This window comes from Pelodiscus sinensis, chromosome 4 (assembly GCF_049634645.1).
Source record: "Pelodiscus sinensis isolate JC-2024 chromosome 4, ASM4963464v1, whole genome shotgun sequence".
Classification (NCBI taxonomy): Eukaryota; Metazoa; Chordata; order Testudines; family Trionychidae; genus Pelodiscus; species Pelodiscus sinensis.
Window position 1 is genome coordinate 51,174,326 of NC_134714.1, and position 27,361 is coordinate 51,201,686.

General features: G+C 41.9%; 1 protein-coding gene across 4 annotated transcripts in view; it reads left to right on the forward strand.

Annotated features, from left to right (window-relative positions):
• STRN3 (striatin 3) overlaps positions 1–27,361 on the forward strand; it is a 125,634-nt gene that overhangs the window by 10,714 nt on the left and 87,559 nt on the right. For all 4 annotated transcript variants that reach the window (XM_006116372.4, XM_075926978.1, XM_075926979.1 and 1 more), the window contains exons 2-3: positions 21,313–21,416; positions 26,055–26,128. In XM_006116372.4, the coding sequence (XP_006116434.4) occupies positions 21,313–21,416; positions 26,055–26,128 (178 nt within the window). The remainder of the gene's footprint in view (positions 1–21,312; positions 21,417–26,054; positions 26,129–27,361) is intronic.

Here is a 27,361-nt window from a genome sequence, read left to right on the forward strand (position 1 = left end):
AAGTTAAAAGTATAATAACTTATGATCCTTCAGAGAGAAAATGGGACATTTTATACTAACAAAGGTTAAAAAGTTCGAGAGCTCTTGTTTTTACACTTGGAATATCTGACTTCAGAGCTGTGATGTATTATGGGCAAACCCATATTTTAAAAATGCATGTAATTGCAAACTTTCCCAGATGAATGCAATCAACTTCTGTAGAATTTTTTTTAATTTAGAAAAGCATCTAATCTTTCATTTAAAAATGCCCTTGTATTGCAAAGATAACTTCCAAAATATAAAGCAAGGTTAAAGCAATGCTACAGTCTTCTGAGTCTTTAGGCATATAGTTTCAGTGCCTCTACTGCTGCTCAATTTTCATGGTTATATTTCATATCCTTGCGGGGAACGATGAAACTTGACAGTTTGGTCTGTTTAATTGTCAGATCTTTAACACCGAGTAACTGAGAACTAATAACTGGAAGTATTCACTTGAGAGGACACAAAATTGAAGGCTGTCCAAGAGGCAGAGTAGAGGAAGCACCTTCTTGTAATAGGGCCAAGAACCTGCTGGCTGCGAGTGTGGAAGCCCACTTAATTGGCTAACTGGTTAGGTTAGGGTTAACTGATTAATCAGGATTGTGATCTACAGGGAAGGGTCACAAAAAATACGTTTGGCAGGAAAAATGCCTTTCAAAGAGAGTCTTAGAGCTCAGTCTGATTAGCTCATGTAGAAGTTTGAGAGGTGACTTGAATAGTGTGTCAGTGCCTGTACAGGGAGAGACTATGACTAAACTATAATACCCTTCTGTCAGCAGAGGGATGTAAATTAGATGTATTGAAAGTGCAAATGAAGCCAGGATTTAAATATCCTGTGCTTCATTTGCATAATGGTGGCCGCCGCTTTTTTCAAAACGGGGCTTTTCAAAAAAAACCCTGCAGCTTAGATGGGGCATTTTCGACAGAAATGCCCCATTTCGAACAATCCTGTACTCCTTGGTTACATGCAGGCACACCCTCTTCCCCACTGCCTCTGAATCAGAGGTGGGGGCAGGTGGGAACTGGTCTCCCCCACCTCACGTGTAAACATGTAACTCCTGAAATTTTGAGCAATTACACATTTACTTGAATAAACACATTTTAACATCCCTATTATCAGTGTGGAGAAAAATATAAAAAAAAAATGGATTTTTTTATTTAATTTTTTTTTTTTAAATAGGTGTTTCCCCCAAAAAGCAATTTATCTAAAGATACATTATAGCTCTGTGGTGTCCAGCCAGTTTGGAAAATGTTGTAGTGAGCTAGCACATTATTCAAGCCAACTAGCCACACACAGTAGGCCACATAGCCACATGTGCCTAGTGGCTAATGTGTTGGATAGCACGATTATGTCTCAAAGATATCTCATTGTGGAATAGGTATTATCAATTCTAGTTCTATAGTATGAGACAATATATTAATGTAATGTTTGAGAAGTTTTGTAAATGAGTTTCAATAGTTCATGGATTAGGGACCCAATCTTATGGGGTTCCAGAGGCTTATATATAGATTATTTAGGTTAATCTTTCTGTCCACCCAATGGGACTCCGTGCTCAGTCTAGATAGAAGATACCATCAAAGATGTTAAGTTTTGCAGTTCTCAAACTTTGGATTTATGTCTCCAGAGATAACATGCAAAAATGTTTCAATAATATGTAGAGGTGAGATATAACATGCTTCAACTCTATTGTCCCTCTCCAAATGTGTGTACACAGAGTCAGTTCCTTGCCTCTTCTTAAAAGTGCAAAGTTTTAAAAAGTTCAGTGAATAGAAGATGGTTGAGGGTGGAATAGATCTGCATAAGAAGAAGTCTGGAGATAAATTTGGGAAGGGAGGGATAGGCAGTAGAAACAAGTGAAACTGTCTGAGCAGCGTATTCCAGAAGTCTTGAGGTCTTTCTGAGTGTAACAAAAGACAGGACTGTGCAGCACTTTAAAGACTAACAAGATGGTTTATTAGGTGATGAGCTTTCGTGGACCAGACCCACTTCCTCAGATCAAATTGTGGAAGAAAATTGGCATGACCATATATATGTATATATGTATGTAAATTGCCAATTTTCTTCCACAATTTGATCTGAGGAAGTGGGTCCTGTTAGTCTTTAAAGTGCTGTATAGTCCTGTCTTTTGTTTCAGCAAGACCAGACTAACACAGCTACATCTCTATTACTTTTCTGAGTATAGTCTTCATTGATTTGAGACTTGCCCATACCTTTCTCTCACTAGAAGGGAAAACCTGTAATGGCAGGAGGCCATAAAAGAAACCTAGTTTGGGAATATTTTAATGAAGTTCCTTTACCTGTGTGTAAGACCGGCATGTGTGCAAAATGCAAACAGTGCAAGAAAGAAATTCATGGCCTGGTTGCCTGAATGAAACAGCATCTCAAGAAGGAATCTGTGTTGAAGATGATGAAAGGAATATGTCTGAACATGCAGGATCTTCAGGCTGGTCAACTTTATTTCATACTTCTTTTGTAAGGATTACCTGTCTTCCTTCTAGACTATTCCTGAAATCTCATGTTTGAGCAAAAAATATAGTTGTTACTCTATGATACTATCATTTTTTTATGCAGTTGTCATAAAAATAAATAGCTGAAAGGCAGATCTTCCTTTTACAATTTCATTTTTAAAGTAGTAGTGAGTGTCCGCGAATGCAATGAGTAATCTTATATGCGCAGTATGGCATTAATAATTAAATAACTGCACTTGACTTATTTTGTTTAGGAGAGCCCATTCTCAACATACAGGATTCTGAAGACTGTCTACCTTCAACATCACCGTCATTTTCTATAGTTTCAGAATTAACTGCCAATGATAGGGTTTCAGTCACATAAAGGATGTCACATAGCCAGAGTGTATCACCTGTAGCAAAAATGTAAAAAAAAAAAAATCTCTTCCCTCATCCACAACTGGTAGATAAGTTTGTGATAAGAACCAGCAGATTACAAAAAGAAGCAATTGATGAAAAAATTGCCCGGTGTGTTTTTGCAACAAATGCTCCTTTTCACATGAGTCAGAACCCCCTTCTCCATTAACATGATTCAATCATTAAGACCCAACTGAGCAGATGTAGCAGATAAATTGCTGGATAAAGTATATGAAGGAGAAATTGAGCAGTGTGCAAAAACTCTGGAGAGTAAAATTATTAACTTGAATCCTAATGGGTGGAGCAATATCCACAGTGATCCTGTTATATGGGTTTGTGTGACAACAGAAGAAGGGAATGTCTTCCATACAGAAAAAATTGATACATCATGAAAAATACATACAGCAGAATACTTACAAGAAGTAGAGTAAAAGCTGTAACAAACTGTAAAAAAAAAAAAAAAAAAATCAGGTATGCAGCTTGGTCACATACGATGCTGCAAATATATCCAAAATGAAAAGAAATTTAGAAGAGTGAACAGAGTTTACAAGCTAATAACATATGGTTGCAGTGCTCAATTGATGCGCCTCTTAGTCAAAGACTTCAGTGTTCCAGAAATAAAGGCTAATGTTATTGAAATTGCAAAATACTTCTGTAACAACCACTTTGCAGCAGCCACTCTGGGAAAAGTAAGAAAGAACTAAGCTAATTCTCCCAGAAGACGTGTGATGGTATTCAGTAGTGGACTGTTTTGAACACTATATCAAGAACTAGCCTAATATGGTGACAGTTTGTGAACAAATCCATGGGAAAAAAAGCTTGTACTGCCACTCTCAACAGTGGGCTTAAGAGAAATGTTGAACAAATGTTGAGGTGCTCTGAAGCCCATTTCTGTAGCCTTGAACAAAATGCAGGGAAACAGCTGTTTTATTGCTGATGCTGCTGAAATTTAGAAGAAAATAATTGAGATTTTTTTAAAAAAAGTAGTATACAATGCCAGAGTTAATTTACAAGCATTAACAAACAAATGGGATGGGCACTATCGCCAGCTCATTTTCTTGCGAATATTCTCAATGCTCAGTACCAGGATCAAACTTTTACTGTTAAAGAAGAGGAGTTGGCTGTGATGCCCTCCATAATGCCAACAATAATAAACTTCAGAGCTAAAGGTGAACCGTTCAAGAAATATATGTTTGCTGGTAATGTTTTAAAGAAGTTCCACCAGTGAATTGGTGGCAGTAATTTCAACAGTCTCTGAATCAAGTGCTTAAGTGCTAATCTCACTTTTAGCAGCAATAGCTTCTTCTGTTGGTGTAGAAAGAATACTTTTTTCCTTTGGACTAACACTATTTCATTCCAAATTGAAAAATCATTTGGTATCTGAAATAGCAGGGAAGCTCATTTTTTCTTTTTCGGGTTATGAAAAAACAGGAAAATGAAGGTGAAGATGACTGAGTTAGCTGCAGAAGCTAATTCTTTAATTTTTTCATGTTAACCTGGCTGACACAGTTGATGTAATTTTTGTTTTTATTTTTAAATATTTCATTTAACTATTTTAGTTAAAACAAACCTGATTTTCAATAACTTGACTGTTTAAATTCAGAAATTCGTAGTCTTGTTTTGTTAAAATATTGTGTTTGCCATTGAAGAAAAAAATCAAAAATACATAACATTGTTTTAATAAAACAATTTAAATGTCTGCCTGCTGGTTATCTCCTCCTAATATAGGATGGCAAGAAAACCCTTCAAATATTAATGATTAAGATGTTGAATTGGGGATAGTTCCCTTCCCAATGGCTTCATAAATATCTGCTTCAATTGCTTTTGGAAAATTAAATAACCAAACAACCATCATTTTCTGATATAGCTGTAAAACTAATCTGAACAGTTTTCAAAATACTACACCTTTTTAAACAGTGATTTATGTGCCTTCTAAAAATGAAACCTTTGTCTATCTCTAAGTTGTGAAGGTGAAACAGCCAACAAGAATGAACTTTTATGCAAAAACCATGATTAAAATTGAGCCTTCCTGACTTGTTAATTTAAATAATATTTTAAATCAATTTGATTTAAATCCAATCTACCTTGAGTGTGTTGTCTGATTTCTGGCATTAAAATGAATTGACATGAAATTATATAACACTGTTAATTCTGCCTGTGTTCCCCAACCTCTTCAGTAGCCCCAATTCCATATAAATACATCAGTTTCTCAACTATAATTGTTTAGTGCCTGTAGTGCTTTTTTTATCTGAGCTCTCAAGATGCTTTACAAAATAGTATAAACGTTTTTTTTCTCATTTTACAAATGTAAACAGACACAGAGAGGTGAATTACTTGTTTCAAGTCACACAGCAGGTCCATGGCATATATCTGGAAATAGAATCTGTCTCCTAACTCCAGTCCTCTGCACATGTTTGATGGAGCTGTGCCCTTTTTGGGAAGTATAGTTGGCTGTGAAAAATAACTTAGAACTCAGCTTGTACAGACAATATGCACTTATTATTAGCAGAACTTTTGTATATGTATAAAAAGTCTTATCAGAAGCAAAGTTTGCCTACATTGTAGAATCTTTCAGAGGCCTACATTCATGGCAGAACTGTCATATCAAGATCTTTATAAACATATTTAATGGTTAGTGGAAGGGTAATATGAGGTGCCTGGAATTACTTACTTTTTAAATTAGACCTTTAATTGGACAAGCAAAGCAAGGTCTTACGTTCAACTCATTGCCATCTGTTTGTCATGCAGTACATTTTTTGTGCAGGATTTGACCAGTTCAAAAACTTCAGGGAATGTTTGAGGGATTTGAAGAGAGGAGTGACATAGTGTGAGTGCAGATGGGGAAAATGAGTTATACAATATTGGATTGAATAGTAGCGTGAAATGAGAAGCAGATAGGTCATAGACGAGGTTCAGTAGTTCAAGTATGAGATAATATTATGCATGAGGATAGAAATGAAGTATTGAATTTTTGAAAGATGGTGGAAAAAATTGGCAAGATTCAGCAGTAATTTCAATGTGTGGAATGTTATGATTTTAATTTAATTCAGTGATATTATGTCAGATGGTTAGGCTTAGCTTTATTAATTAAAGATTAAGTTGAAGTTTACTACAGCAAGGAAGAGTACATACCTTATCGACCCATGTGGGAAGTAGCAGTCAGTTTTATGTGACTTTACTTGTAAATGTGAGCTTTACTTGTACATACACAAGGATTGTTTTCAGTAGATGAGGGTTTCACCATTTCTTTGTTACTTCGAAGCTACTATTCTTATTTTTCTTCAACGTGATTTCAACAATTTTGTGAGGCTGACACAATGGTACACAGATTGTGATCTGTTTCATAAATTGGATTGACTATAGCAGTCCAAAAGTCTGCAAAACTTTAGACATGTCCAGCTGTGGCTTGATTCAAAGGACATGTTACTTAAGCATTAATGTTTGCCTTTTCCCCTCTGGAATGTCTCTGTCTTGCTCTTTATGTTTCTGCTTAGTTAGACAGTTTAATACAAGTAAACAATTTCTAAATGTAATCTTTATTTATCATTGACTACTATGTTGTTCTGGGTACATAACATGTTAATTACACATAGAAATATAAAAACAAATTCTGTGATTTGATTAATATATTTTCCTTGTGAGTTGAATGCGTCTATTTGTTGGTAGTTAACAATAAGACCATTTTCCTTCCTGGCTAATAATTAATTACATTTATGAGAGCTGCTTTCCTAGTATATTTAGTTTACCAGAGTCAGTTTCACAAATCTTGATTAAGTCCATTCCTTATCTTCTGATACACACATTATTAAATGCCTTAGTGATAAACTAAAACTTTACAAGCTGGGTTTTTACGTTTTGCCTTTGGCCTGGTTGAAAAGCCCTATAGGTCCTTGGCTTAGTTCAGTTGATAGGAGGAAGAAGAATTATATTATAGCAGTGTGGACTTCAACAAGACAAGAGTCAGCAGGTGGTTAGGCTGGGAGATACAATGAAGCAAGAAGATGATGTTGGTCAATGTGATGTCTGGGGTCTCAGCACTTTAGCCATTTGCACCTATTTTTAGATCTTAGCAAAAAAGACTATGGGAGCATTTTTTTAAACTTGTATGATATGAAGGATGGTGATAATGTCAGCAACAGCAATGGGGGTAGAAGAAAAAGGAGGAACCTATTTTTTTTTGCAAGATTGAAATTGAGCTGGTGATAGGATCTCAAGATCATGTCCAAAAGACAGTCATGTGAGTGGCTAGGATGGAGAGAGAGGAAGGGTCAATCTGATCTTTTTTGACCTTTTACACCTGAGTTAATGAAGCCTATCAGGAAACATAGAGCAATGATGCTTGGAAGGCAGTAGTTCAGAAGACCACCTACTTAGCCATTCATTTCTAATGTTTCCTTTTTTACTCCCAGAGAAAGTAGTCCTGCACGTGACTAGCATCTCAGAACGTATATTTTAAAATTAGCTGCCTATCTCACTGTCATCAGTCTAATATCTGAATACTTAAACTTTTACTTCCCAAAGTAAAGCTGTTTGGTTAAAAAGTTCAAGCAGCAGTTGAGAATTTTCAAGTGGGAAAATAGTTTTATGCTTTTTTCATTCCTTCCATTCCACAGGCTCTCAAAACACTTTATATACAGTATGGAACCACTGAAAAAAGGACAGCCATGAAGTAAATGGTGATAGTCAACTATTGCCCAGTACAATAGTGGAGAAAATGATAGTTTGGATAAGAAAGTTGAGCAAGACCTCCTTTACAAAGTGTGTCCTTGAATCTTTAATATCCATCCAAAGTATTCAAAATCCTGTTTCTGAATTTGTATCTAAAATTTTTCCCACATTGAAGTGCATGGAATGCAGTTGATTTATCTTAGAAAAGTGAAGGACTTAATAAAACCCTACAAATATTTATGGCTCAAAATTGTGCTTGGTGCTCTATGTGATGACTTTTTCTGCCACAAGATATGTAGGTTCTAAATTAGACATATGTCGAGCTGTGGCTAAAGAAGATAGAAACTGAGGCATAAGTCACTAAGCTTTTCTCCTCTGAGTCTTATGGTGTCCCTAGCCTCTGTCAGAAGCTAAGAATGAGCGACAAGGGGTAGATCACTTGATGATTACCTGTTCTGTTCATTCCCTCTGGGGCATGTGGCATTAGCCACTATCAGAAGACAGGATGTTGGGCTAGATGACCTTCGATTTGACCGAGTATAGACGTTCTTATGTTCTTTTATTCCTGTATCTTTTCTTTGAGAATAGGAAGTCAAATAATGTTTACAATGATAAACCATACTTGCAGCAAATAACTTTTGTAAGTGCTAAATACTGATGTGAAACTGATGTGCAATAATATTCAAAAGCAGTTTCATGCTTCTTGTTTAGCCATAACCAAAGATATATGTTTTAATCCTGAATCTAAGACAAATTCTAGAGCACATTGTGCTGCTAATGCAATATGGTGCTGTGGGTAAACCATCAATGTTTATAACCATTTTGCTATCTTGAGGGCATGCATTCCATTTTAGGGTAAGGAGATACTTATTCATTTATGCTCTTTAAAATAGGGCTTTGTAATGCAGCTGCTTGACTACATTCCATCTCTTCCCAAAACATTATAAGCCTTCTCTTCCCAAATTCCAGAGAAGATTTAAAAACAAAATCACCACCACTGCTGATTGTATCCTGGTCAAGTACATAGGTATTTGGATTTCCAAAATATATAATTGATTTTGAGTGTTCATTGTTTCAGTTGTATACATTTGTAAGCCTTTAAAAATTCAGTTAATCCAGTTGTTTATGATTTTTGTTATAATCAAATAGACTCTAATGAAGTAGAAAACTTTTGGGGAGTACAGGAAACTGTTAGTAGTCCAACATCATGAGGTGTATTTGTTTGCCATCCGATCTCTTCCAAGCTTCTCTGCTTAATTCAATTTTCACACTAAATTTTTTCTTAATATTTCTAGTTGGACTTGGGCATTTTGGCAAACTAATTCAAACATTATGTATAAACCACACTGAAAGACCATTGTTATTGCTCAACCAGTTTCTGATTTACTCCTCTACTTTGCAGTGTCACCAGGCTCATTGTTTCAATCTACTCCTTTCCACCTGACTCTAGTTCAGTTCTTGTCTCCTCCGTGGTACCTGTGGGGGAGAGTCATTAGACACATAGGAGAGACAAACTACTTGTGCTTGTTCTATTGCCTAGACCAGAGCAACAGATAAGCAGTAATTACTAGGGATGTAAAATCCCATTTAGTCAGTTAACCAGTTAAACATTACTTAACTGTCTAACCACTTAAATGTGATCCCTTGGGCTAGAGTGTCCCCCATCTGTGGTGCGGCGTGATGGCCTGGCTGGGCTTCCACATTGGGAACGGGGCTGTTCCAGCCCAGCTGGGCGAACAGTTAACTGGTTAACCACTGACATCCCTAGTAATTACAGGAAACTCCTAGTGAGCCCCTGTAATCTTTCTCTGAAGCATTTTCAGTTGCTGCATGGAAATGAAACATGCAAAATCTTATTGAACGTAGGAGATGTGAAGGAATGGCATATGTGTAGTCTCATCAGCGCTAGGAGCTGTAAGTATTTAATCGTTGCAGATTTTAACTGCAAATGACTGATTAAGTGTGAGATTTTTCAAAGCCTTATTTAACTGAATTTGGGGAGATTTTCACATAAAAGGCAGGTCTGATACAAAGGCCACCCTCTCCCAATTTTCAAGTCCATGCCCTAAAGCATGGGGTCAATGCAATTTAGCAAAGGAAAGATGATCAGATTATTATCTAATTTAAACTATTTGGACTGAAAGTGATAAGCATCTGAAAAGGGGGTCTTATAATGACATGTTAGGCAATCTTAATAATAATTGCTAACAGTCTTGCTGGTCCTTTGCCCCTCCCCTTGCTTCTCAAAGTTAGTTTTTTAAAATGAATCTTACGAGGGCTAGTTGCAATCATTCCATTCTAATAATTAAGTTTTTATTGTCCATGGTTCTGTACGAAACATAAAGCAATGCTTCTCCAAAGACTCCTGCATTTACTGCTGTTGTTGCTTAAGCAATCAATGTGTCTCATTCTTTGCCCAGAAAACTTTTCTGATTTAGTAGTATTTAAAATTTTAGAATTTTTGCTCATACAGAAGATTTTGTAAATTTTATGTCCATGTAATGCTGTTAAATTCCTACAGTGAACTTCTAGGATGAAAGTGCAACAAAAGAACTGTATATGGCTAACTTTACATTTAGCTTATTTAATTGCAGTGACAGATTTCTACATTTTCAGGAAAACCACGTGATTTAGTTTCTGGATCCTGAAAATAATGTAAAAAGTCACTTAAAATATCTCTTAAAGCATGGCAGTAAACAGTAATGGAATTGTACTGTGCAAACACACTTTATAGTGATCTGTTTATAGTTACTTGCAAATCAAAGGTAGCTGGGGATTATTAATGGTTCATTTAAAATATTTGGGCATTAATCTTTATTTGGTTTCAATGCTAGCTAATTGAATACATATTTAATGTTCATACTCCTAAAAAGTTTGTAAACATCCATAATATTATCTTTGTTCATGTAAACTGTGAAGTCACTCAGTAATATGCACTCAGAATGCTTTAATTGGTTAACAGTTGCACCAATGAATGCCTTGATTCATTGATGGTCTGTGTTATTTTGGGTAAGTTAGTCAAGTCTCTACTTAACACACCATCTGATACATTAGGAAAACAGGTGATTGCAAGGGACAGAAATAGAAAGCTTGTTGACTTGAATAGTTAGCAAATTAACTCTACTGCTGAGTAATACTGCATGAGTGTGTGAGTAAGTGGGTGACTTCACTCCATATTTGTCAAGTAATTCTCAAAGGGGAATAATTCAATTACTGGGTGAAACTCTGTGGTCTGTTATGCAGAAAATGAGACTAGATTATTATATATAGATCTTTCTAACCTTAAAAATCTATTCTATCAAAAACAAACAAAAACCCAAACAAACCCTACACTAGGAATGGGCAAAATCAAGTCTGGGGTACAGATTTGGCCCTCCAAGCATTTCTCTCTGGCCCGCCCGGCTGGTCAGCAGAATGTGCATACTCACAGCTGGCAGCATGTGTTCAATTGCCCCTCCATCACCCTGCTTCTTCCTGCAGCCGAGCTGCTACCAGGATTCTCTTGCTACTGAGATACTGCCATTGGTAGAGCCTGAGGTGCAGGGGCCCCATCCTAGCATCCTTTCCTCCCTATCCCTAGGTCCCTGGGTAAACATTTAACCATGTAACTGATTAGGGATGTTAAATTTAGATTAATGGGCTAATCAAATAGTCGATAAGGGTGCCTCTGCATTTGAAGTGTAGCAACAGTCGTAGGGCTGTTGCTACACTTCAAAGGCAAAAGCACTGGCCCCATGCTCCCCATGGTATTTCAAAGCAGCAGTTGCTCATGGACCCCGGGGTCCCTAGTTGGCCCCAGGCTCCATATGGCACTGCTCCTTTGAAACATCATGGGGAGACCAGTGCCAGGCTCCACACTGCATTTCAAAGTGGCAGCTCCATGTGGAGCCCAGGGTCTGGCTCCGGACACCACATGGCACTGCCACTTTGAAGCATCTCCCCCGCTACCCCCCGTTTGCTGCCTCTTTCTTATAAGGCAGCAAGAGAGGAGGAAATGACTTGTCAACTAGGGTATTGAGTATCCGATAAACATGTGCTTATTGGATAGTCGACTAGTCTTTCACATCCCTATAACTGATACTGTTTTGATCAGTTACATGGTTACTGTTTTTATACTTTTTTTTTAATAGCCCTACTAACTGGTTCACAAATATTAATTCATTTATCTTCACAAAACACGTAAAGTTATGTAATGGTAGTATTCCCATTTTACAAGAGGGAGCTGAGAGAGAGAGATTAAGACTAACATTGTCAAGTATTCACTAATTTTTGGGCCTAACTTTTCTGGAGCACTTCTCGTTTGTATAATACAGGCAGTCCCCGAGTTACGCGGATCCGACATACGTCGGATCCGCAGTTACGAACGGGGCCCTCTCCCTGGTCTCCAGCAGACCAGGGAGAGGAAGCAAAGCGGCGGAACACGCAGGCAGCGGACAGCCCAGACGCGTCTGGGCTGTCCGCTGCCCGTGTGCTCCGTGGCTTTGCTCTGCTTTGCTTCCCGTCTGCAGACCAGGGGGACGGGGAGCAAAGCAGAGCAAAGCCGCGGAGCCCGAGGGCAGCAGGACAGCCACGGCGCGTCTGGGCTGTCCCGCTGCCCCCGTGCTCCGCGGCTTTGCTCCGGACGCCTGTGGTACAGCAGCTGGGGCGCTGCTGGTTGGTCCCGTAGCGCTGCTCTGGGCGCTACTGGACCAACCCGACAGCACCCCAGCTGCTCTGCCCCAGGCATCCTGATTCAGCCACTGCTGGTCAGTTTCAGCAGCGGCTGAATCAGGGCGCCTGGGGTAGAGCAGCTTGGGTGCTGCTGGGTTGGTCCAGTAGCGCCGAGCAGCAGCGGTGCTACTGGACCAACCCAGCAGCACCCCAGCTGCTCTGCCCTAGGCGTCCCCAAGTCAGCCGCTGCTGAAACTGACCAGTGGCTGACTACAGGAAGCTCCTGCCCCGGGCTTCCTGGAATCAGCCGCTGATCAGTTTCAGCAGCAGCTGACTTGGGGATGCCTGAGGTTCTTAAGTTGAATCTGTATGTAAGTCAGAATTGGCGTCCAGATTCAGCCGCTGTTGAAACTGATCAGTTTCAGCAGCGGCTGAATCTGGACGCCAGTTCCGACTTACATACAGATTCAACTTAAGAACAAACCTACAGTCCCTATCTTGTACGTAACCCGGGGACTGCCTGTACTTCACAAATCAAACCCTATCTCCAGTTGACTTCAGTTCCAGGCAGTTCAAGTACTCTGTACTTCCACAAATCTGGCTTGATGTGTCTCATTGTGTACCAAGAAGATGGCGACTACAGTTTGGACCTCTCTGGTGTGGAACCTTGAGCGAGGGAATTTGCCAGACCAGAGGAGGTCCCCTGTTACTGACTCCACAGACCACCTTCCCTCCCTATTGCCAGCCCCAGCTGCCTCCTCCCGCTGTCCTGCTGTGGCCCCAATAGCCTGGATTGCCCCAGCCCCACTATCAGGGCTGACTGTTCCTGGCCCCGTGATTGGGGCTGCCACAGCGGCCGCATCTCCAGCCCTGGCCCTGCAGCTGTTGCGTTTCTGACTCCGGACCTACTACTGGGACTGCCACATCCCTGGCCCTGCTACTGGCACTGCCACAGCCTCTGCTGTGTTACTGAGGATCCGGCGCTTGATGACTGTGTCCAGGCTATCTATGCGATGCGCAGAGGGGACTGTAAAGTTTTCCTAAGAACCAGCTCTGATGATGTCAATGGATGCCTGCCGACTAGCTTTATGATCTGAGAGAGTTTTCTGCATATAAACGTGTTGGTATTTGGAGAAATTCTTTTAAGTTTTATCTGATTTAAGTCAAGGTTGTTGAAGTTGTGATGGACAATTGCTTCACGACACTTCTTGTAAACGGACAGGAGGAGGCCAGATCAACACTTACGTCAAGCACCATGACCTCTTTGAAATGAACATTAGGAATGGCTGGAAACGGTTCATCTGCTAGGTTTTCTGACTGTGTAGATCAGCTAATCAGACAGTTTGCATCATTGCATACCCATGAATGATCTCTAAAGATTTCTGGCACTCTTATGATATTCTGGAAATGTTATCAGCCTATGTAGATTTGTTTTTACCACAAATATAAACAAAAAGTTTAGGAGGTATTGATCAAGAGCAGGAATCAATCTAGGCTTTGTTGCCAATAGAGATGTAAGATTAGTCTTATCGGGCAGTCAAGTCACTACTCAATGAGTCGCTGTCCCCTCCCTTCCCCTTCGCGGTGTCAGAGGGAGCAAGTGGGGGAAGGAGGGAAGCAGAAGCCCTGTTTTTAAGCTGGCTCCACCCCAGCACCATCTCTGTGGTGCACAAGGAAGGGAGAGACAGAGGCTCCGCAGGGGACCTGGTGCGAGCTGAGACCCAGTAGTCCCGGCTTGTGCTGGGTCCCAGACGGCAGTGGCGTTGCTTTTTTAAATGTAGTAAGAACTTCTTACTACATTTAATAAGCAGAGCCACAATCCTGGCTCTCGCTAGGTCCTGGACTTACTCTGTTGCAGCTCTGCAATTTAAATGTAGTAGAAGTTGGGCTTCCTGTGCGCCAGGTTCCTATTACATTTAAACTGCACAGCCACAGCTTATCAACTAATGGTGTACTCGATACAAATTGTATCGGGTACACAATTAGTCAGTTACTTGCTTCTTGACATTCTTAGTTGCCAACACTTCTATAACCTCTTGGTCTTCAGGCCGCTGTTATGCTTGTTCACCAATTCTCGTTCCAAGAAGCTAATGAAGCTAAGATAAACTGTACTTCTACCAGCTTGTCCTAGACGGTAATGGTTTCTGGAAGTAGTTAGATTGTTGTTCTGATTATACATTACCCTTTTTCTGGTTCCTGGCTTTATACCAAAACGGACAATTCTTCATCCAGACTTAGCATCCCTTCATCTGATGTTAGCTGCTTAAATGCATCTGAGAAAATCTATTCTCAAGAAGTTCAGGACATTTTAATAAATAGTAGAAAACTTTCCATGGAAGCTAAATAAATGAATACTTACAGCTCAAATGGAAAAGTTTTGATGCTTTGGTCAGACTATTTCCCTTTTCTAGGGTGATTCTCCCCCCCCCCCCTTTTCATTTTAGATTACCGTCTATTCCTAAAATCTTGTCATCAGTTAGTTCCACTAAAGCGAGTCTAGCTTCAGTATTTGCTTGTCTTCCTAAGATTAATAGTTTTAATATAGTCTCATTCTGTTTCAAAATGATTTAAGGATCTATTTCAAGTATTTAAGGATCTATTTCAAGGATCTATTTGCCCTGTGATATCTGAATATTGTATTAAGTTTCATGAAAAGCTTGTGTAGCGTGGCGGGGGCCACTGACCTGGAAGTGGAGGAACCCCTCTGGGAGCTAATTTGGGCGCAGCCCAGCCCTTCTGCGTCACCTGACCGGAAGCCAGGAGGTGTAGCTAGGGCTATAAAAAGACAGCCTGTGAGCTCACTCTGGGCCCAGCCTCTGTGGGAGACAGAGGCCTGTCTAGAGCTCCCTGCCAGAGAGGCTGAGAACTGGCTTGGGATTCCCATTGCCTCTGACACAGAGGCTTGCTTGGAACTGCCTGCTTGGGAGACAGAAGCCCGTCTGGAACCTCCAGCGGACCTACTTTCTGACCCTGAGGAACCATAAGCTGGCTTAGTTCTCCTGGCTGGGGAGACTGAGCCTTGGCCTGGGCCTCCGTGGGCAGTTGGCCCGGAGGCCCTACCGAGGCCCTACCTGACCTTGAGAATGTACTGGACCTTGAGGCCCTACCTGACCCCGAGGACCAGCCCAAGCAACCCTGCCTGTTTTGGTCAGCTTACCAGGCAGAGCACTGGGACCTGCAAGCCGCTGAGGCCTGGGTCATCCCACCGAGCCCCCTGAGGGACAACACCAACCTTGACTCCCTGAGTAACCTGCTGGAGGCCCGGGTACCCGCAGAGGGGGAGACAGGAAGTGGCCCAGGAGATAGCATGGGCTGGTAAAGGCCCTAGGCCAGCGTGTTGTGGGCTGGAGCCCCCGCTGAGCCAGCAGCAGCTGCTCTGTAGCATCCTGGTCCAGGGCTTAGTGTAGTGGGTTGGCATGCGCCCCTCCCCACCACTTAGTATGTGGCAGTCTCCACCTCACCCCTGTGGCAGGCGAACTGCCTGCCACCCTCCTGAATAAGGAGACGCCAAACCTGTGTGTGTTTGTTGCCTCGCCTTGAATCAGGGCCTGACTTTCCCCCTTAACTGAACTGTGTTTGTTTGTTGCCCCGCCCTGCCCTAGGACCAGGGCTCTCTGAACTGCTAGCCTGTCGAGATTGCTTTGTTGCCCTGTCTGAACCAAGTCTGGGCCCTATAAATTACTGTTTCAACTGTGACTGCTAAACTGTTACTTGTTGGCCCACCCTGAACCAGGGTCAGGGCCCTCTTTATTAAGAGCTTATTGCCCCTGCCTGAGACAAGTCCCAAACATACTGAACCTGGGGTTGATTATTTGTTGCCCACCGTGACCTAGGGCCAGGGCTAACCTGTTTATTTGTTGCCCACCTGAAACAAGGCCTGGGCTCTGGGACCTATAACTGTAGGTTTGTTGCCCCACCCTGACCTAGGGCCCGGACGCCCTAAACTGTTACATTGTGTATTTGTTGGCCTGGGCTCCCGAACTTGGAACTGTGTGTGTGTGGCCTGCCTTGACCGAGGGCCAGGGCCTCTTGAACTGCCTCTGTTTACTGCCTGTCCAGCCCCAGGGCCAGGACTTTGAAACTGGTAAAACAGTATTGAACTCTTTACCTCTGGCCCGGACCTGAAGCAAGGCCGGGAGTTGAACTATTTGCCTCTTGCTCTGTCCTGAACAGGCCGGGTTGTGGGACTGTTGACTTGGGGACTATTTTAAGTGGCTCTGCAGTGGGGTGGACTGGCCGCCCACTGACCTGGAGAGCGAGGAACCCCTCCGGGAGGCCTACTCGGCTTGCAGCCTGTTTGAGCTGTTAGCTACCTATTTAGTCGTCTATCCATAAAAACAGAGCACCAAGTATTTCTGCTCATGGTGGAATTAATGTGTTGATATGTCTTTCCTTGAAGATTTTTCATGGGGATAAGGTTTCATTAAGATCTCCTCTGTGTTTCCTGACTATAGTTGTGTCTGAGTTTTGTGTTACCTTACCTTTAGACCAGGCCTGGGGAAGTGCAAAAACACATGGACAGGGACAAAAAAGTACCGAGAGATGAACTACTTCAAGACAGACCCAAAAGAGAAAACAACAGAGTTCCACTTGTCATTACCTACAGTTCACAACTTTAATCGCGTTATCCATAATCTACAAAGTATCTTGGAAAATGATCCCTCAGTCTTGGGCTTTGGAGGGCTTTCAGAGGCTTATAGATTGCAGTTTTGTCTACTTGTTTTTCCCTTTGATATTTTAATACTCTCTGCTCCTTGTTTCCCTTCCCCTGCATCCCTTCTCCTCTATTTATTTTGGGTCTGCACATCCTAAACACAAAATTCCAGTCATCTGAAGAAGTGGGCTGTGCTTATGATACCATCTATATGTTTTGTTAGTCTTTTACCCCTGGGGCTTGGATAACATTCAAATATGGCCTGCTGGTAAAAGCCCCAGTCAAAAGAAAAACAGATCCGCTCCCTCCTTCAGGGTCTATCACCTGCGAATTAGGCCCGTAAGAAAGACAATGGGAAAAGAATAACAGACTCCGATTAAAGAGTGAAAACAAGAAGGAACTGTACTAGGGATTGTGTACAAAAATAGGGAAGAATGGCAGAAGAAGCCTGGCGCAAACTAATAACCATCAACAAAACTGTGACAATGAACAGTAAAACCCCTCTATATAACCACAGACAGCGCGAACGTAAAGGTAAGTTGTACCCCAATTACAGATGGCTACTTGCTCTTCTTGAACTGGAGTGACAGGATCCAGAGAGCGTTGCTCAGGACCTGCAACCCTTAGGCTGGTTGAGAGCTCTCAGGGAGGTACACCAGGGAGTCTCTCGCAGATGATAAAGAACTCTGGAGAAGATGGCAGGTGCGCGTGGTGTTTGGAGGATGGAAGGTGATAGATGGGATTCCTCTTCCGCTCTCCAGACTGGTCTGCTTCTGGATCAGGTCTCTCAGTATCCACGCGAACACTGTATCGGGTGTACAGCACCCTTCCTGGCCTGCGTCTGAGCTTATATAAACTTTTGGGCGGGAAACTTCTGAGGTGGTTTGCCCTCAGTCCACAAAAAGGCAGGAAAATCCAGTTTGTACTGGTTCTTTTTTACCGCTCCATAGGAATGACCCCTCCCCTTCCCAAAGTCACATGTCTTTGCAAACTCCATTTTGTCCGTATCAACTCCATTTTGATATTTACCCAAACAGTCCAAAACACCCTCAAACATCATCAACCTATTTTACATAATAACTATTTATCATGGCAGGGTCAGCCTACAGTCTATAAAGTGCTACCAGACCATTGTTTTTTAAGTTTGGTAAAGCAATGTCACTGGCAAAGTCAAGATTACTTCTCATCTCTGCTAATCCATTTACACCATTCATTATGCCTTTTGTTTCCTGTTTCATCGCCAAATGTATTGAGAATTGAAAAAGAAGTGATGATAACTTGTACCTTTTTCTGATACTAGTCATTTAGGCCTGTATCCTATCTTAAAAAATACTGTGTTGATCAGCTTGTCTGGAATCTCATAGCTTCTAGCAAAAGGGTCAGCAGCCTTTTCAAGACAAAGAGCCAAACTACATCAAAATTGAGAACAAGTGGTCAACAAAGAGCTGTATAAGAATGCCCATTTGCATGACTGAAAGTATACAACTTAATATTATTGATAATTTACATGATTAATAATAGCATGAATGAAACATTGTACTCACCAATTTTATTTAATGGGACTTATGCTGCTGCATTTTTCACACATTTCTTTTAAGTTTGAATCCTAACTGGTCAAATTCAGCTTCATGCATGCATTCAGGCTGCCTTCTGTCAATCTTATGGCCAGGGGCTAGAGATGTGGGGGTGCAGGAGTCTGGTTTAGGATGTATGAGGGGCTCAGGGAAGGGGGTTTGGGTGTATGATGGACTCAGGGCACAAGGCTGGGGTGTGTGGGAGTGCAGGAGTGTTATGGTAGGGGGCTGAGGATGTGGGGATATGAGGGGTTCATGGTAGGGGGTTCAGGTGTATGGTGGGCTCAGGGTTGGTGTGTGTAGGGGGGCTGAGGATGTGGGGTTGCAGGAATTTGGGGATGTGGAGATATGAGGGGCTCAGGGCAAGGAGTTCAGGTGTATGATGGACTCAAGGCACAGGGTTGGTGTGAGGGGGTGCATAAGTGATAGTGCAGGGGTCTGGGAACGTGGGGTGCATGAGTTTGGGGATGTGTTGGTAAGAGGGGCTCAGGGCAGGAGGTTCAAGTATGCAGGACAGGACTGTCAGTGAGTGGGATAGGGATGGGGATGCAGGATCTGGGCAGGAGGTTGGATGCAGGAGGGAGCTAAGGGGCAAAGTACAAGAGCAGTCTGGGAGTAGGGTGTGTTGCCAAGGTGGAGGGTGCAGGAGCAGGCTGGACATACAGTATGTGGCAAAGGCGGAGGATGCAGGATCAGAGTGCAAGTAGGTGTCTGACCGGGGCGAGGAGGTAAGAGTGGGCTGGGGGTAGGCTGTCTGGCCAGTGGGGAGGGGGCAGGAGCAAGGGAAAGTACAGGTGCAGGTTGGGTGCAGGGTATCTGGCTAGGAGGAGGGAGCAGGAGTGGTCTTGGGGGCAGGGTGTCTGGCCAAGGGGAGGGAGCAGGAGCAGGCTGGGGTGTGTGGTCTTGGCGGGGGGTGAGTGAAGGGGTTGGGAGTACAGGGTCTGGGCATGAGGGAGTGGATGGGCTACGTATTTGCTCTTGCGCCACATTGCAGGCACCATGTAACACGACCTTCCACTGCTCCCATTTGCTGGATTCTGGCCAGTGGGAGCAAAGGGGAAGCCTCCAGGAAGTGTGTCCTAGGAGGCTGGTCTCCCAGCCTGCAAAAGGAAACTGGCAGCATGCAGAGCCACTTCTGCCTCCAGTTCTTCCCCACACGCCGGATCTAGTGGGGAGGCTTGGAACTTCCTCCCCTGCCCCCCTGCTGGAAGCTGGTGGTGGTGTTCCAATCTTGTGGGGGGCTGTAAGGCTGTAGTGCTGCTGTAGGAGAAGCTGGGGTTGGGGGATGAGCTGGAGCTCCAAAAGAGCTCCCTAGTAAGCAATATTTGGCTTATGAGCCATAGGTTTCCAGTCCAGCGCACGTTAACAAAACCTTATGCAGTTGGTCAGATAATTGTAGGAGATGCAGCCTTTGTAGAGAAGTACTTGAAGTACTTGATGTACTGCCCACCTTCATCTGTTAACTGTTTTCCTGTTTCTAAGAGTAGAAGACACATAACTCAATGAAGAAAAGGAGGTTACTTACCATTCTTCGAGGTGTATGCATGCGTGTGTGTGTGTGCGTGCAACAACCCAACCACTTTCCCCTCTATTAGGAGTTCCTAGAAGATTTCAGCTGGCTAAGGAACTGTTTCATTTGTCTTACTCTTATATGCCTTGAGTTGGGTAGTATGAAAACATTGAGTGGGTATGTGTGGACCAACGGGGTGGTTCCAAGTAGAAAAAAAGCTTCATTCTCTGGTGTTAGGGGAGAATCAAAACCCGTGAATGGAAGACATGTAGACAACATGTATCAAAGAACATCAGTTACTGTAAGTTAGAAATCTCTTTGTCTAGTGGCAAATAGTATTTCTAAGAATATATTTAAAATATGTGTATTCATTCTTTTTGGGATATTTTTAATGCTATGTTTGTGTTTAATACCTCTCCCCATGGGGAAAAAAAAGCTTTCTGAACATGTGGCAAATATGAATCAACTAGCAGATTTACCTGGCCTTGCTTGGGTCTATAACTCAATTAAGTTTTATTACATGTAATTTAAGTTTTTAAAATGTACCATATGTACCATTATTTTTTTGAAACTACATAAGAATGGCCATATTGGGCTAGACCAAAGGTCCATCTAGCCCAACACCTGTTTGCCAACAGCGGCCAATGCCAGATTCCCCAGAGGGACGGAACACGAGATAATCATCACACAATCCATCTCCTGTCATCCATTTCTGGACTAACAGAGGCTAGAAACACCACTCCCACCCTTCCTGGCTAACAGCCATTGGTAGACCCAACCTCCATGAATCCTGCCAGCCAGCTCTTTTTTGAACCTTGTTAAAGTCCTGGTCTTCACAACATCACTTTTTTTGCATTTTTTTCTGTCTACTTCATGAATGTATTCTTAGTTTTCTATTTAGTCTACTGTATATTTTAGAGGTTGGTCTCTGTCTGATCAGTAACTCCTAAACAGTAAGAGCAAGGACCACTGAAGCAATCCAATTCCAGGGACATTCTGTTCTCCTGGCACAAATCAAGTCCTGACTTGGCTTTAAGTTATGATCAGAAGAAGCTGTATACCAAATTCAGTGGTCTTAGCTCTTACCATTTAGGAGGAGCTCTTGACCAAATAGACAGACAAACTCTCTAAAATATAGAGTAGGTATTTGGAAGTCTGGAGGTTTATGAAAAACTAACTAGATTCATAGTTTTTATAGATTAAGGGTCTGCGTAACCTACAGGAAGCAAATATTTGACACTAATGCTTTCAGCTACAAGGATTGAAACTAAATATTACCAAAACAAACTTCTGTTATTCAGTGAATTAGAATATGTTTATCAGTGCTGCGGGTAAATTGAATAAAGCAAAATCTGCTCTTTTTGTGTTTGTAGGCTCGGATAGCTTTTTTACAAGGAGAAAGAAAAGGTCAAGAAAACTTGAAGAAAGATTTAGTAAGAAGAATAAAAATGTTAGAATATGCATTAAAACAAGAAAGGTATGTGTGCATGTTCATTAAACTTTCATCTGTGCTGAAAGAAATGTTACAAAACAGAGGCTAATTTCTTTACATTTAAACACTAGGTCCAGTGTTTAAATGGACAGGGAAAGGACATTGGGAAACTTCAGGGAACTTTAGTAAATTAAAGGAACTCTTCACTTTTTTGCCATCAGTTTGGTCTAAACCAGTGATGAGCAATCATTTTTGACCGGGAGCCATTCCAGGATTTTGGAAAGTGGTCAAGGGCCACACTCTGCCAGGATATTAATGGAGGAATTCCGGGTTATGGGATGGAGGCTGGGTGCAGAAAGGAGTTTGCGGGATGGGACTGGGGTCTAGGAGGGAGAGTGGGGTCTGAGAGTGAGTTTGGGTGAAGGAGGCAGTTATGATCTAGGGCAGAGGACTGGGATGCAGGATTTTGGGATGTGATCTAGGGTAGGAGGGGACTGTGATCTGGGGCAGTGTGTTGGGGTGCCAGATCTGGGAGGGAGTATTTGGGTGCAGGAGGAGGCAGAGGGTTTGGGTATGTGGAGGGGAGGCAGAGGTTGGGGAAGGCAAGGGCAGGGTGCCGGAGACAGGCTCTGGCTTTCTAAAATATGAACCGATCACTTCATTAAGGATGTTAAATAGCAAGTAATTTACTAGCCAAGGAGACAATGGAATTTCCATTGATGACTCAACTAGTTGATCGGCACTGACGCATTCCTCCTTTGAAATGTACAAGAATTCTGTGTGCAGCCCGGGGCCAGTGGGAAGTCCCGCTGACTCTGGGCTGCATGCAGCGTGCCAGCTTTGAAATATACAAGAGTCCCTAGCAGGGGCTCTTGCACATTTCAAAGCAGAAGCGCCCTCATGGAGTCTCGGAGTCCCCTTCTGACCTGGGCTCCATGCAGTGCTGCTGCTTTGAAATGCCACATGGAGCCTGGGATCAGCTTGGGACTCCCAAGATGATCCTGGGTTCCGGAGAAATGGAGCGGTGGCTTTTGTGCATTTCAGAGGGGCAGTGCCTCATGGAGCCCGGGGTCAGTTTCTTATGGCGCTACTTTGAAACACAGCCACAGCATTTCAAATCAGCAGCACTGGACGGAGCCCGGGTATGGGCTCTGTGCAGCGCTCTTGCTTTGAAATACCCGCTCTTCTCCTCCCCCTTTGCTTCCTCTATCTGACAGAGGCAGCAATGTAGGGGGAGGGGATCGACTAGTCAACTGGACTATCTGATAAGCTTTTGTTTATCAGATAGTCGACTAGTCCTTTACATCCTTACTCTGCATAAGGGTTCCGACATGGCCGTGGGTTGGATTCGGCCTGCTTGGCAGCCTTTTGCTCACCCCAATCTAAACTGAAAAATGGTCTGAGAAATAATCTGAATTTTTAAATATCCTTTTGAAAAGATCCCTAGTACTGAATGCCATTTTTTTCTTAAACTGGCTATTTCACTGACCTACAGAAATAGAATTTGTACTTCTGCGGCTGCCACAATAGAGGTAAAATAATGTTTTCAAAGTTGAATACTTCTGATGTATGAAGATATGTTGGTATAATATCCTGTGTGGATAGATATTAAACGCAAAGAATATTGCCCCATTTACCTTTTATAACACAAGAAAATATAACTACTAGACCAATTCAGTGGAATTATAAGCCTCTGTAGGACTTGTCTACATGGCAGTTTTATCTGATTAATGTAGGACAGTGTTTCTGAAAGAGTTCAGTGGAATCACTTTGAGAAACACATTAACTGGCCACCCCGGTTTGTTTATTTACCAGTTCCACAGCCAAGGAGAGTCGCAGGAAGCGACGTGGGCCGGGCCATGGCTTCCCACTGCTCCACTTGACTGCAAAGAGCAAAACGGAGCAAATGGGAGCTGTGAGGCTCCATGGCTGCGGTGCCAGTAAATAAACAAATCAGAGCAGGCCAGTTAATGTGTTTTTTCAAAGTGATTCCGCAGAACACTTTCAGAAACACTGATATAGGATATTAATTTAAAGCAGAATAACTATTCTGGAATAATATGTGTAGATGAACCCTGAAAAATCACAATTGACATATGCTCAGTAGGGACTTTGGATTTTTTCATGTTATGGGATGGAATTGGAGGAAATGTACTTCCAGGCGGTATTGAAGGTGGCACATCAGTGTTTGAGATGGACAGTGGGAGAGGCAAGCAGGACGAGATTGGCGTGTATGCTTGTATTGCAATGGGAAGATATTAGAGAGTGTAAAGTTAAGGAGAACCTTAAAGGGAGGAGGTAATAATGAAGATAAGGAAGTTTAGGAGATGTGTTGAGGTCACTTGGGCAGGTGAAGAGGTTAGAGTTGGAGAACAGGTGTGAAACCTTTTGTGTCAATGTTAGGAGAAAAGGAGGGGAGAATGATGGAAGGGATGTATCCGTTCTTGTAAATTTTTCTATATGAATTTGGCAGATTATTATGCAATAGAGGTGGTGAAGCAGGAGTGATAGATGGTCAAGGCGACTCAAATGTGTGAAATTTCTTTAGGGTAGTAGAATTCTTTAGTTAGGAAAATGACAGATTTGAAGGAAAAATTCTTTATTCATGTAATTGGATACACAGAAGAGAAATTTAAATTAAGTTGCTTTGATTTAAATCAGTCTTGTTTTGCATTTGTACTTTTTAATGATTTTCATTAGTTGGTAATAGGAGTATGACTGGTTTAACTGGTTAACTGGTAAGCCTTACCCTTAATGAGTGAGGTTTAAGAGATTTTTTTCAAAAGGACCATTAAAAACTCAGATTACAGGTGAGGCTTACTAGTTAAGGTTAACTGGTGGGGTAGGGGGTCTGGAGCCACAGACAGTGGGTTGCTCTAGCCACATGGGGCCCGCCGCAGACAGAGGCTGCTCTGGCCGGGCTGGAGTAGCCCCTATCTTTGGTGGGCCCTGTACCTCACAGGTAGGGGCTGCTTCAGCCGGGATGCTCCACCCACCCTCCCTTTTAATTTGTTAACCGGTTAAATAATATGCTTAATCGGTTAACCCAATTAAATGAGATTTTACATCCCTACTTGGTAACAATTAAAAAGCTAAATTTCGTGGTGTTTAGTTTTATAGTTTAACTTACATTTATCAAGGTTGTAATAAAAAAGTAAAACATTAGATTAGAAAATGGTGGTGCATTTGTTTGTTAGATGATGCATAAGACGAAAGCTTGCCAAAACACATTTTGCATTTTTCACAAATCAGTTTAACAAAGGAAATACTATACAGGCAGTCCCTGAGTTACGCGGATCCGACTTATGGCGGATCTGACTTATGTCGGATCCGCACTTACGAACGGAGCTTTCTCGCCCCGGAGCTTGCAGGCAGCGGGACCGCCCAGAGTGCAGCGGTCCCGCCACCTCGGCCTCCGGGGCAAGAAAAGCTGCTCCGGGTGCCCCATGTCTGCTGGGGACCGTCTCCAGCAGACTAGGGACACCTGGAGCAAAGCTGGGGAGGCGCGGCACCCCGCCGCCGCTGCGACTTTGCTCCCCGTGTCCCTGGTTTGCTGGGGGAGGCGGTGCAGCTAGTGCACCCCCCCCCCCCCCCCCAGCAGACCAGGCTATTGTTGTGGACCCTGGGGTAGAGCAGCTGGGGTGCTGCCGTGTTGGTCCTGCAGGGACCTACCTGGCAGCCCAGCTGTTCTGTCCCAGGCTCGAGATTCAGCCGCTGTTGAAACTGATCAGTGGCTGATTCCAGGAAGCTGGGGGCAGAGCAATTCTGCCTCCAGCTTCCTGTAGTCAGCCCCTGGTCAGTTTCAGCAGCAGCGGCTGAACCTGGAGCCAGTTCCGACTTACATACACATTCAACTTAAGAACAAACCTATAGTCCCTATCTTGTACGTAACCCGAGGACTGCCTGTATGTAACTAGTAGTCTGATGAACTGGTTGTTCGAGTCACCATGTCCTTAAAGATTTGAATACTAAATTTCCTCATGCGCAGTTTTTATCCAAAGATTGGAAAAGGATAAAACTGTGTTGCTTTTTCAATGTTAATCAGTTTCTTAATTTTGAATGAACTAGTCATTAAACTGAACTAATTGAATAAACTGAAGCGAAGGTAGTGGCAACTGCTCTTGAAAACTGGTTCTAGGTGCTTAATGATATCCACCAGTTCAGTGGTTTCACTTTCTTTAAAACTTAGGAAATGTGCTATTGTATATTATCTTTGTTTAATTTTTAAGTTATTTTATAGAGTATTGTAAATTCAGACTTATTAAATATTTTCATAATTTAAGATTTTTTTAAATATGCTATTTAAAAAAAAATTTAAGTTTACATTTAAAAAAATAAATCCTTGATTTTATTTATCCTGTCTGGACTGAACAGCTTGAAGAGTTTTTTTATCCACTGATACAAAATAAAATCCTTCATAAATAACAAATAGGTTCTCAAATGCAATTTCTTTATTAATAACAATTTGGTGTATATTGTGGTATTGAGAAAAGGAACATCAAAGTGTCCTCTTGGGAATGCTTGAGTTTGTGATTCAATGACTTCTTCAGTTATTCATGCAAAAGTATTGACATATACATTCTCTGTCTTTTTGTTAACATGATAGTAGTAAAAAGTGTTTGAGTTTAGGAAATGTCTTTTTTATATTCTGATTTCTTAAAACACTTATGCTTAATTGTTCAGGGCAAAATATCATAAATTGAAATATGGCACAGAACTGAACCAAGGTGATTTGAAAATGCCAACTTTTGAATCAGGTAATTTTTTTTTTGTAAATTTCATGTTTATTTTAATTATTTTGCTATCTGCTTTTTTAGATGTGTTGTTTATGCAACTCCAAATCATCATAATGTGTGCAGTTATTGATAAAAGTTAAATCTTTGAGAACATATGGTTGGTTCCAGAAAACTATATTAGTGAATAACCTGGTGTTTGACAAGTGGCTTATTTGAGCCTTTTTTATTTTAGTTCTCTGCCTCTCTTTCCAAACGATCCAAACGTTGAATGAGGCTTTAGTAGATGATGAAGGAGGTAGCGATTTAACTGTTTTTTTTGCGGGTGTGGGGAAGGGGCTGGTATCTTATTTCTACCACCAGACCGTCAAGAATCTTAGTGTCTATTGGCATATTACACTGTTTTACTTATTTGGCAGGATAAACTTTGTTGGAGACAACTAGGGAGAAAATTGAACAATGGAATAAATATTATATATGTAGAAAATTATACATTACAATTCATATAATTACCATTTTTGTTCTCTATTATTGTATAATAAAATATATAACCAACTTTTTTGCTTTGTCCTGGGACAAGTCATAATTTTGGACGTATTTTTTTAAAATGGACAGGAGTTGTCAACTCAAGAGGAAATGCCCTGATGTAAATCTCTGTGCCCATATTGGCACATGGAGTAGAGTAGACATCACAATACAGGCAATATGTTGATTATCATTTAACATTTCCCCAATTCTGCCCCTTATAGATCTGAAACTGAGGAAGATTTTTCCCTTGATTAAATTTGGCTATTTAAGAATTAAGGATGACTTTTATTGAATGGCTGGCTCCTCCTTGAAATTCAGTTCTTTGGGATGTTGTGAATTTCAAGATACAGAGATGGGAATGAGACATCAGTGCTGATTTAAATCAGAATGGCATGGTTTGTATCTAACAATGGTAACACTGGCGAATACTCAGTCATAAGTCACCTACTGCACCAACAAAGAAAGCAACAGAATGCTGCTAGCCATGACTATAGCCCCCAGCTAATACCTTTCCTACACATCATCAAGGATCTACAGTCTTTCATAGATGACTATCCCTCACTCTCACAGACCTTGGGAGGCAGACCAGTCTTTGTTCACAGGCAGCCCCCCAACCTGAGGCAAATACTCTCCACCAACTTGACACCCCACAACAGAAACACTAATCCAGGAACTAATCCCTGCAATAAACCCTGTTGCCAAGTCTGTCCACACATCTACCCTCATGAT